This window comes from Felis catus, chromosome A1 (assembly GCF_018350175.1).
Source record: "Felis catus isolate Fca126 chromosome A1, F.catus_Fca126_mat1.0, whole genome shotgun sequence".
NCBI lineage: Eukaryota > Metazoa > Chordata > Mammalia > Carnivora > Felidae > Felis > Felis catus.
This window is the reverse complement of record NC_058368.1, coordinates 114,622,360-114,633,680: the sequence shown is the minus strand read 5'-3', so window position 1 is coordinate 114,633,680 and position 11,321 is coordinate 114,622,360. Positions and strand designations below refer to the sequence as shown.

At 51.7% G+C, this 11,321-nt stretch overlaps 2 protein-coding genes across 6 annotated transcripts in view; both read right to left on the bottom strand.

Moving 5' to 3' along the window:
• Positions 1-626: 626 nt before the first annotated feature.
• REEP2 (receptor accessory protein 2) lies at positions 627-7,308 on the bottom strand. 3 transcript variants are annotated; one of them, XM_023255614.2, is made up of 8 exons: positions 7,136-7,308; positions 5,210-5,282; positions 4,850-4,926; positions 3,035-3,155; positions 2,685-2,798; positions 2,189-2,330; positions 1,951-2,081; positions 627-1,864 (listed from the first exon to the last, which is right to left on the bottom strand). In XM_023255614.2, exons 1-8 carry the CDS (start codon positions 7,165-7,167, stop codon positions 1,796-1,798), a joined length of 759 nt encoding a protein of 252 aa, XP_023111382.1. In that variant the 5' UTR covers positions 7,168-7,308; the 3' UTR covers positions 627-1,795. The 3 variants fall into 3 exon arrangements, with proteins under 3 accessions (XP_023111382.1, XP_023111380.1, XP_023111384.1); XM_023255612.2 differs by having other exon boundaries at positions 2,189-2,336; positions 7,136-7,304; XM_023255616.2 differs by having other exon boundaries at positions 2,189-2,336; positions 5,210-5,361; positions 7,136-7,280.
• Positions 7,309-9,132: 1,824 nt separating this feature from the next.
• The window catches only part of KDM3B (lysine demethylase 3B), a 75,694-nt gene continuing 73,505 nt past the window's right edge, over positions 9,133-11,321 (bottom strand). For all 3 annotated transcript variants that reach the window (XM_045059593.1, XM_023255610.2, XM_045059594.1), the window contains one exon: positions 9,133-10,565. In XM_045059593.1, coding sequence (XP_044915528.1) covers positions 10,485-10,565 — 81 coding nt within the window. In that variant the 3' untranslated portion in view covers positions 9,133-10,484. The remainder of the gene's footprint in view (positions 10,566-11,321) is intronic.

The window sequence follows — 11,321 nt, the reverse complement described above, 5'->3', positions numbered from 1 at the left end:
CCCAGGGCTCAAGCCTTTCCTCCTGGGGCCACAGGGACTATCTCTTTGTCCCCAGTCCTTGGTGTCCTGTCATCCTTCTCTGTCCCCAGGCTCAGACATGCACTGTGAGGCTGGTTCCCCATCTCTACCTCTTCCCTCAGCCTGTCTCCTCCTTTCAGAGTCTCTCCCTCTCAGCCCTCCTCCAACATTCTTAAGCCTTTCTAAGCAGCATGGCCAACCAGTTCCCTGCCCAGCAACCCCCAAATCCTATTCCCTCTTCCCTGGGACACTCATGGGGGTCTTTGTCCTCAGAGCTTATATTGACACTTTCCATAAGGTACCAGGAGGTCCACTGGGGATGGAGGTCTCTGGGCAGAATTCCAAGGGATAAGACAACCTTGACAGTTGGAGACCCCAAGGCCTTCGTAAGTCATGGTCCCTCCTACTCCTCTGGCTGTATCTTGAACCTCCAAACCATTTTCCGAGATGGACCAGCTCAAACCTATCTCTTATCTTGGAGATCAGAGCTCTTGGGTCTCACATTCTGACCTCTTCCCCCCTTCCTCCTATAGCTGAGCCCTGCTTTTTACTTGAGGTTCTTCCCACCTGGGGACTGGAGGAGCAAGAACAAAGTACAGAGGCCGAAATACATGAGGTGCCAGAATTTGGTTTATTGGCTCATCCAGTGCCAAAGGTCCAATGGGCACCCTCTTTTCATAGAATTGGAAGCACTTTGGCTCCAATATTTCTTTTCTTCTTCACACATTCCTCCTGAAGCCACGGCAGAAGCTGGGGTAGAGTGTGGGGCAAAGGCTGGGCTAATAAGGGTCTGCCTGCTTACATGGGCTCAGTTTGCTTGGCACAGGAAAAGGAGTCTGGAGAAAAGGAAGATGGGCCCCCAGGTGAGGAGGAAAGGAGCTGGCTCAGCAGGGCCCTCTACAATGGGCCCTGAGGGGTAGAGGAGCCCAGCCCAGGGGCAGGGCAGGAATGGGAGGAAGCAAAAGGGTATCAAGGGCAGAGGAGGAGATAAGAGGCCTTCAGAGCCTCATCCTCTCTTGGGCTGAGGTCCTCCGAGGCTCTGAGAGTAGGAGGGAGGGCTGAAAGCAGGGAAGGGCCAGCTAGCTGTGGGGCTTAGGGTGGGGGGTGGTCACTGCTGGCAGGAAAGTCCTTTACTCAAAATCTCCCCAGCCCTAGACCTAGAAAGATACACACACACACACACACACACACACACACACACACACACTCACACCCCTAGGACCCCACTTCTTTTTAGTGGGGACATGTAGCACACAGCCCTATCCAATGCCCCCAGCTGCAGCTCTGGCCTCATCATCCTGGTCATTTAAGCACATGCTAAGCCCCTGTCCTCCATTCACATCTATGGCCTGTGCCACAAGTTCTCTGAAGCCTTCCCCTCTCCCTCCATCTCCCAGGTGCCTTCAGGCCCATCTCTGGTCAGTCTGGGCTGTGACTGCTCCCCCAGCCCGGAGAGAGCAGTGGGGGCATATTAGGACCTCAGAAAAGGGGATGGCCATGGTCTTCAGCAAGGCACTGGGTGGGTGGGAGCAGGACTGGAGCAGGGAGAATAGCAGTTTGGGCTCTACGGAGCCCCCGCCTCCTTGGGGGGGCTCAGTCTTCAGTAACTCCTCCAGCCTCTACCCTCCACCCCCATAGCAGGGCCTCCCTCCTCTTTTCCAAGCCCTTCCAGAGGAGTGGTCACTGGGCAGGCACCAGAAACAGCCATCTGAGGGGCCCTGGGGCCGGAGGCGTGTGGGTTACTGGCACAGTGTGCAGCCTCCGGGGGGTCAGAACCTCAAGCCAAGTCACCCCCACCAGAGGTCTTCTTCTTGGGCCGGGTCTTCAGTGTCTTGGAAGCCAGTGGCTGCGGGAAGGAGAGAAGAAGTTAGAGAGTTCAGCCTGGGATCACACCCCCTCCCCATTTCCCCCTGCTCTGGCCTGGGCTCTCACCTCAGCTTTGGGCACTTTTTTGACAGGTTTGACCCTCTTAGGGGCCTTGTCTCCCATATCATCTTCAGAAGTCTCTGTTCGGGGATCTGCCTGGTTTGTGCTAGATCGTAAATTCAGGGCAGGGTCATCTCCTGGTTTGGGGGAAGAAAGGAGAACAGAGGTCTGGTGGCTCTCCTACCTGGCCTCCATGCCCTTGAGGTCCCCCCTCCCTCTGCCCAGTCCTGGGCCCTGCCTGTACCTAAGTCCTCAATGGTATCCAGGAGGCTGCCAGGGTTGGGTCGGAGACGGCTGTCAGGCCCCTGCAGGGGCAGTGCATCCTCGTCCCGGATCAGGGTCAGGTCCTGCATGCTGAAGCTTCGGAGCTTCTCTGATAGCACCCCCTGGCCCTAGGGTCACCACCACGCACCGGGAGAACCGGAGGAAGGGGCGGGGTGGAGATAGAGGTCACTATGGAGCACGGGCAGCCACTGAGCTCAGTGTTTTCCTCACACTGTCCTCACCCAGTCCTTTGGCAGCACTGAAAGGCCCATAATTTCCCTTTGGACAGTTGAGGAAACTGGCTCAGAGAGTTGAAGTCACTTGGCTGGAAGGTGTTAGAACCAGGCCTACAACCCTGAGTTGCACAAGCCCCAAACCATCACAGCACCAAGGACAGGTCAGATGCAAAGAGGCTTGGCCAGGGGGATGAAATGAGCAAGGTGGGGCCCTGGGAGCCTGGTCTGCCCCCATCTCACCTTGGCAGCAGCGGTGACTGCAGCATTGGCAGCCAGGTTCAGGCCTCTCTTGCCCACTCTCATCATGGTCTCATAGCTCTTGTCTCGGGCCTGTGTGATGTACTCGTCGATTTCCTGAGAGGTGGGAGGGGAAGGAGTAGGAGGTGAGGGGTGGTCCCTGCTGGCTAGGCCGTTCCCTGCCCCTGTTCACACCCAGACAAAGGCACTGCCTGCTCCAGGAGGCCAGGGCCCTGCCAGATCACTTCAGGTTCTGGGTGCCCACAAGGAGAGCCAGGAATGGACGTGGCTGCAGACACTGGGCTGCCATGGCCTGGGGCAGGCTAGGAAGTCAGCTGAGAGTGGAGGCAAACCTTCTCCTTGTTGGACAGTGTCGGGTGCACGAACTTGCGGTAGAGCACGCTGGAGCCCTTGGTATAAGGGGACAGCAGCCATATCACAAAGGCGATCTTGAGCTCAAAGTAGAAGGGGAACCTGTGGGTGGGACAGAGGCAAGTGGCAGAGCCTGGGATAGGGAGTCAGGAGGTGAGCTGATCCCCTGCAAGACCTTGCCTGGTTCCCCACCCCTTAGTGCACTGGGGTTCCCACGTGGCTCAGGAGACTGGGCATTTCCTTCTTTTTTTAAATTGTTTAAGTTTATTTATTTATTTTGAGAGAAACCGAGAGAGAGAGAGAGTGTGTGAGCAGAGGAGGGGCAGAGATGGAGAGAGAGAGAGAGAGAGAGAGAGAGAGAGAGAGAGAGAGAGAGAGAGAATCCCAAGCAGGCTCCAGGCTGTCAGTACAGAGTCTGATGAGAGGCTAGAACTTAAGAACCACAAGATCATGACCTGAGCCCAAATCAACAGTCAGATGCTTAACTGACTGAGCCACCCAGGTGCCCCTTGGCATTTCTAATCTCAAGGAAAATGGGAGGCATAGCTGAGATTCCAAGGGGGATGGTAAGTGCCTGCAGCAGAATTCCCCTTGCAGTGGCTCTCTGCACATTTTTCTCTTGGGAGTCCCAGGCCTCTCACTCTGATAGAACACTCCTGCTTGTCTATCCCAGGGCCAACACAAAGGCGAGCTTCCTAACCTCCCAGGTCCACTCCTGGGTCCTCACCCCCTTCTCTTCCTGCCCTTCCTCCCACAAGGAAGACTGAAGCTTCTCCAGCTGTGCTCTGGATCCCATTCTTTGCTGCCTCTTACTTTTAAGGATTGTTGTCCATTCCCTGGCTCCTTCTCCTCAGGCCAGACTCCTTCATGTCTCCTACATTCTCACAAAGCACTTTCCTTTGTTTGTGGCAAGAAGCATCTATGCTAGGGGCTCCTGGGTGGCTCAGTCAGTTAAGTGTCCGACTTTGGTTCAGGTCATGACCTTGCAGTTTGTGAGTTTGAGCCCCACATCGGGCTCTCTGTTCTCAGCACAGCACCTGCTTCAGATCCTCTGACCCATCTCTCTCTCCCCCTCCCCTGCTGGTTCTCTCTCTCTCAAAAATAAATATAAATAAACAAAAAAAAAAAAGAAGCATCTATGCTCACTGTCCTCACAATTTTTAACCCACTATTCTTTCCTAATCTAACCCTACTCAACTTCTGCTAAAACTATTTTTCTCAAAGGTCATTGGCCCTTGCAAGCCAATGCAATCATCTTTTGTTCTCTACCTCTCCATAAAACTCTCTTCTCTCTTGATTTAGTGTTCTGTGCTCTGTTAGTCCTCTCTTCCAAGAGGCATCTGCTCACTCAGTACACATTTTTTGCGCTCCTGCTGTGAACATACATATAGGTGATTAAGACATTCTCTGTCCTTCAAGTGTTCACAACATAGTCTAGTAGTGCTTTGAAATACTAGCACTGAATGTCTATAAGATTGAATCATATGCCTAGTTTACAAATAAGGAAACTGAGACCTAGGAAGCTGTAACCTGCCCAAAGTCATACAGGACGTCTGGCAGAAGCAGGTTTCCTGAATTCTATTGTGGTGCTTTGGCTATCATCAGGTAGAAATGTGGGGGTTGGATCTCTTATTCTACTGATTAAGCCAGGTCTGCACGGGGGGAGAGTGGACATCCAGGACCCCATGGAACTGTGGGAGGACTCTACCCTGGGTCTCAATCTTCTGTTGGGCTGCTGGGGGTAGAGAGTCTAAACTCTGGACCCTGAGATGCAGGGTGGGGATGCTGGACCTCACCAGGAAAGCACAATATCCGTGAGTGTCTCAGCCGTGGTGAAGAAGGCAAAGACGATCCAGTACATCATCCATTTCACCTGAAGGTACAGAGAGCGGTATTAGCTGGGGCCTTGAGGGAACACCCAGGACCCCATCTCTCTTGCCAACTATGCTGGAGGTGTTGTGGGGAAGGGACACTCGGGACCTCAACTTTGCCTGTGGATCACACCACAGGAGAAAGGGAACACAAAGGAACTTCCTTGAAGTAAGGTCTCATTAGTGCTGAAGCACTGGCACAAAGTCAGTACTGTCTGTATTGTGATCCACTGGCCTATCTTTGCCACTTGGGGTGGGTAGGAGATTAAAGGGTCATAAACTCACATATTCCTTCACGTTTTTTGTCTTCACGGCCTTGTAGGAAGAATAGGCTGGGTACAAGGTGCCAAAGATGAGCCTAGGGAGGCAGGCATGGTTACTGGTCCCCTCGGCCAAGAGCAGTGGCCTCTCCCTCCCAGCTCTGCATCAGTCAGTCCCTGGGTAGGTAAGGGGAGAAGGACAGAACTCCAGAGTGCCACATCAACTGGACTGATGAACTCAGGCCAGTGGTTACAGTCAAAGCCATTAAGCCTCAGGTGACAAGCTTGGAGGTCCCCAGCCAGTGAAGGTGATGTCTCTCCTCTCTCTGTTTTTCAGTTTTTCTCCAGCCCCTTAGGTAAAGAAAGACCCAGAGGCCAGAGGGTCCAATGTGGTATCTTCACCCATGATCACTGGTTATCCGTATTATGGGGAGTGGGGGTCTGGTCACTGCAACAGGGTGGCTCCCTTCTCCAGATACTGTGCTCATTCATACCTGTCTGCCCTTACCTTCTACCTCTAGTTCTGAGCCAGGCTGGTTAGGGCCAGGTCTGTAGGGGAACCAGACACCACGTAACAGGGCACTCTATGTGGCAATCAGAGGCACCTCTGTGGCTCTGGGGACCTGGGGCACAGAGGGCACAGGGGCAGGAGGCCATAAGAGGGGCAAAAGGTTTATTCCCCCATAAGTACGCTTGGGACCAAGCTCGGGGGAGGGTCCTGGGCTCGAGGCCTTAGCTGGAGTACAACCTGGTAGTGATCCCATTAGAGAGACCATATACAGGACACAGGTGAGGGAAGGAGAAGACTGATGCTCCCCAGGGAGCTCATCCAGGCAAGAGAGAAGCAGCCACTCTGAAGGGCACAGGGAGGTATGACGCCTGTGGATAACCTCTGGGGTGGGGTGGGGGAGAGGAAGGAGGGAGACTCCAGTGACAGGGAGCCAGAATACAAGCACATAACAGCACTGAATGGGAAGAAGGCAGGGGGAGGGAATTTTGGGGTGTCAGTCCCCCGCAGTAGAGGCTGAGGGGCAGGGTCCTGGGGCAGGGTCCTGAGCCAGGGTAGGGGTTGGCTGAGGCCCAAGCAAAGCCCCTGCTGGGCCCAGCCCCCTGACCATGTGTGGGTATTGCCTGTTCTCCCAGGGACCTGCCTCTTACAGGCAAGATACTTTCAAACCGACCTGTGGAGAAGGGGTCGGGGGTGGAGTCCTCAAGGACGAAGTGTGGGGTGTGGGAGCAGGCTTCCCTCCTGGAGCCTGGGGGAGGAGCAGGGACAGAGCTCCACAGTGTAGTTGGCAGCCTGGAATGAAGGCCACCTAAGGCCCTCCCCTCTGTGGCTTTCACAAATCCAGGCTGAGCACACATATCCCCTCCCGGTTACCTCCCACACTTTGTCCTCCAAGCATCTCTGCTTCCCAACACCCAGATGTCCTCCCTGGGGGGCCTTCAGAGCTTATGCCCTCATCTCTAGTGTCCTGATACTGGAAGAGAGAGGAGGCCAAGGCTGCTAACTACGGCCCTAAGCAATGGAATGATGAGGCCCTGTCTGGCTCCCCGCTCTTCCATTAGCCCTCTCCCCGCATGAAGATGACGGCCCAGGTCTGAGTTGCTCCTTCAGCCCAGATCTGCTAGGTGGGGGAGGGGACATGCTGCCTCCCCTTCATAAATCAAGCCATGCTGCCCAGCCCTAGGATGAAGGAACACCGAAAATTAAAAATAAAAGGGGTGGGAAGCCAGGCTTACTATGCTCCTCTAATGTTCCCCCCTCCGGTCCTGGGTCCTACTCTTCCATGTCTTGTCTCTGGGAACCCCTAGGAACGATGTGCCTTTAGGGGACTCTGTTGTATGAAGCCACGGAACGGTCCATGCTGGGCTTCAACACCCCTCAGCCCCCAATTCCCATTCCCCATCCCCCTCCCTGCCGGCCGCGCCCCGCCACCGCCGCACTCACACCACCAGGCGAGAGATGATCCAGGACACCATGGCGGGGCCGGGCGGGGCGCGGGGCGGGGACCCGGCCCGAGCGGAGGATGCAGGTGCCGGAGGTCGAGCGGCGGCGGCAGCAGGAGCCGCAATAGCAGCAGCAGCCGCAGCAGCAGCCGCCGCGGGGGCCGCGAAGTGCCGAGCAGCCGCGGTTAAAGGGGAGGTCCCTGCCGCAGCGGCGGGCCGTGGGCGGCGGCGGCTCTTAAAGGGGAGGCCCGCCGGCGGCGGCGGCGGCGGCGGCGGCGGCGCGCCCCCCTGCACCTGCTATCACCGGGCATGCGCCTTTGACCCTCACCGCCCTGCCTTCGTCTAATCGCTTGTTCATCTTCCTTGGATTCCAAGCCGTGGCTTGAGGTCCTTACAGGCCTTCAGGTTCCATCCTGACGTCCTAGCCCTCTTTCTGCCTTGCCCACATCGGTCTGAAAGGTTTAAACATTCCCCCAGGAATACTAGCTAGGACTTATTGAGTGCTTACTGTGCCAGCCTCTGAGCTAAGAGCTTCACATGCATTATTTCACTGAATCCTCATTTCATAAGGCAGAGGTCATAATTATCCTCATTTTGAAGATAAGGAAATGGGAAGCTTAGGGAAGTTCAATAATTTGCCAAGGTCACAAAACCACTAAGTCATGCTAAGGTATGAACCCATGAAGTCTACTCTAATCAGGCCACTTCTCCTAACTGCTGACTAGCAAACTGTCTTCCTCCATTACAGGCCCTGAAGATACCCACCCAAGAACTTCTCAAGTCAAAGGTATAGCTATAGCTACACCTGTCCACCTCACCCCTTCTTGGCCATTACCAATCAATCCTGTTGGAGGACCCGTCCCCCACTCTGATCTTTTTTACGTTGTCGCTTGCTAAGCTTTGCAGGGAAACAGAGCCCAGGCTCTCAAGGTGAATACCCAGGGGTAGACCCTCTTTAAACAAAGGGTAGGGAGGCATGGCGTCTGGGTTGGAGATGGATCTAGGGCCTCCAGTTCCACCCCCACCAGCAAATGCTGGCAGCAGTGTATGCCCTAATTCTGAAGACATTTATATCCAGAATGTAGGCTAGCCCGCCTCCTGATTTTCACCAAAGCAACAAAGCTCCAACCTCTGCAACCCCCTTTCTCCCCATTGCTTTCCTTTCCTGTCCCATTTCAAAGCTTCTGCATTCTTTAAGTGGAGGTGTGAGTCTTCTGGTGACCACAGCCTCGACCCGTGCCCATCCAGCCTGAAAGGACACGTTCAGAGCTCTGTATTTCAGTTATGGTCCTATTCAAACTCAGTATCCTTGAACCACACAATGGTCTATTTCCACCCTGATAATTGTATTTCCAGGCTCAAACACTTTGGAAGATGTTTTCCAACAGAGTCTGGAGACGCAGCCTCCGATGACCCCTCTTGCTATTCTTTACAACTTCCTCTTCAAAAGGCCTTTTCTAATTGGAATGTAGTCTGTCCTTACTCCTCAAGCTACTTTAATTGCTGATTTATAAACAAAAAATCCATTTGGGTCTTTTCCCACCAACTCTGATGTAGACCTAGGGCCACATGTTTCATATGTGGGCAGGTGGGCCTCCTGCTTTGAGGAACCTCATCACTGATCACCCAAAACCTTGCTCAGGCTGTCCCCCACTGCGCTTACCCCCAGCTGCTCTAGGAAGGTTAAAGACCTCATCCTTCCCACTCCATTCACATAGCATCAACAATGGAAAACCCATCTTTTCTGCCACTCTTTTCCCTTCACCCCCCCCCCCCCAAACCCACAAACCACAATGACCTGGCACTTTCCGCTCTCAAATGGGCATAAATTCAGGAAGTAAAGGGTAATCGGATGCAGCAATGTAATGAAGGTCAGAAAATGAAAAAAAAAAAAAAAAAAAAGAAAAGAAAATGAACCATTCGCCACCTCCAACCCCACCCTCAACCTGCCTTTGCTTTTTAGAATGGCCAGCACAGAAGAATTTAGTCCACTCCAAACAGATTTGTTAGATTTTTAATAAGAACATGGAAATCCCAATCAGCCCTTCAACAAAATTAAAATACAGAAAGTGAAATTAAAAGTATTCTACAGTAAATGACTTTTATTAAAAAAAAAAAAAAGGTAATTGTGAACATATAAACAAGCCTGCAGGGCACTACAGTACAGCTGGAAAGAAGATAGATACATTTTCCAATGTATCTATGGGCTAATGAATTCCATCGTTTTCAAATAAATTCTTAATAAAACTCCACAGAGTTGGAAAGTTTTGCTGAAAACATTTTTGGACAAAAAACCCAAAAAACCAAACAGACTCATGTAGGAAATCAAACTTTCCTTTGCATTCGGAAATGTAAGAGGAGTCCCAAGGGAACGCTGGTAATATGTGAAAATGGTTCCTGCGACACCAGTGTGTGTATCTGTAAAACACACCACAGCTCAGACATGACAAAGTTCTTTCTCAGATGGCTGTTCCCTCAAGACAGGACTGAGATGGGAAGGGAAGAAACTAAAAGAATCCTAAAAAGCCAATTCTTTTCAATTCTGCTTTGGCTGATTTTGTGCTATAATGGGCAGTTGATTTCTAAAAATCATAATTCTTCAAAGATTTTTATCGAAAGGAAGACTAAATGTAATGTGCCTTTCCTCATAATCCAGGAAAACAACTGTGGTATTTCAAAAATTCTAAAAATATCTACTTTCATGAAATAGTAACTATTTCACTACAAACCTATTTTTCACTAAATACACACGTTTCCTAATCCTGGAGCCTCCTGGGAAAAGCAGTGGGTTCTCCCTGGGTCCTGCAAGACTCCAGTGTTCACAAGAGAGATTGTGGGGAATGGCTTCACCCCATCTCCTGGGATGGTCTGTGTCAGAGGTCACGTGCAGAGACACTGTCAGGCTTCCACCAGGTGTGTTTAAGCAATTAGCCCCTACTTGTACCAGTTATGTGATTCCCCCTACCTCCAAACACATTCCCACTTAACTAGGCACGAGAGAACAAAGAAAAGAAAGGTGTGCCCACATTCCCGGTTTCCATGAATCTCAAGTCACGAGAATGTGCAGGAAAGCCCAGCAATGTTCAGGCAATTCAGAGTCCCAAAGACCACAGGATGGGTATGTGGCACCCTTGGCTTGGAGTCTGAAACTGTGTGTGTGAACAGTGTGACTTTCCTGGGTCAACCTTCAGTGTTGAGGCAGCGTAGAAAAGAGTGGCTGGAGAGTTTGTAATACTGACCACACTGGCTCCCAGTGAAGGGCCTCTGCTCCAGCAGAGAACCCTGCCGTTCCCTGTATGTGTTGTGAGTGAAAGACCTGCTTCACAGGGGAGTTAACAATTTCTCCATGCCTAAGATCTTGCCAGTTTGGATTCATGAGCCTTGAGGGTGCCGACAGCATCTTTCACTGCGTGATAAATGATGTTCTTCACCTGGAGAGAGCAATCGGCACAGTCAGTTCATGGTGGCCTCATATTATAATCTCAAATGAAGATATATATTTTAAACAACCTATAAAGCCTACTAGTGAGTGAGGAAATCCTTCAACGAGGACTGCATACTTCCCAAATCAATCCCATAGATGATTTACAAATCACAGAGGACAGAAGGTCTATATTCAAAAAAGAATGATGAAATCATTTGAAAGGCTATATAATCACCATCATCTATGTACTTGGTACATGCTGGGCACTATTGCTAAGTTTTTTGTTTTTGTTGCTTAATTTTTTTAAATGTTTGTTTATTTTTCAGAGAGAGAGAGAGAGAGACAGAGTGTGAGCGGCAGAGGAGCAGAGACAGAGGGACACACAGAATCCGAAGCAGGCTCCAGGCTCTGAGTTGTCAGCACAGAGCCCGACGTGGGGCTTGAACTCATGGACCACATGATCATGACCTGAGCTGAAGTCCGACGCTTAACTGACTGAGTCACCCAGGTGCCCTATTGCTAAGCTTTTTATGTGGACTTTCACTTAATCCTTACCACAGTCTTATTAGGTCTATTCTTTAAAAAAAAATTTTTTTTAATGTTTTATTTATTTTTAAGACAGAGAGAGACAGAGCATGAGTGGGGATGGGGCAGAGAGAGAGGGAGACATAGAATGTGAAGCAGGCACCAGGCTCCGAGCTGTCAGCACAGAGCCCGACGCAGGGCTCGAGCTCATGAACCATGAGATCATGACCTGAGCCAA

Bases quoted from the DNA above. Each gene is read 5' to 3' on its own strand.
- REEP2 (XM_023255612.2), bottom strand. From the start codon at position 7,167: ATGGTGTCCTGGATCATCTCTCGCCTGGTGGT. The intron at 2,799-3,034 runs GTTTGCCTCCAC...CCCACCTCTCAG, and splicing joins CACTGTCCAACAAGGAGAAG to GAAATCGACGAGTACATCAC. The intron at 2,337-2,684 runs GTGAGATGGGGG...TGGTGACCCTAG, and splicing joins CAGTCACCGCTGCTGCCAAG to GGCCAGGGGGTGCTATCAGA.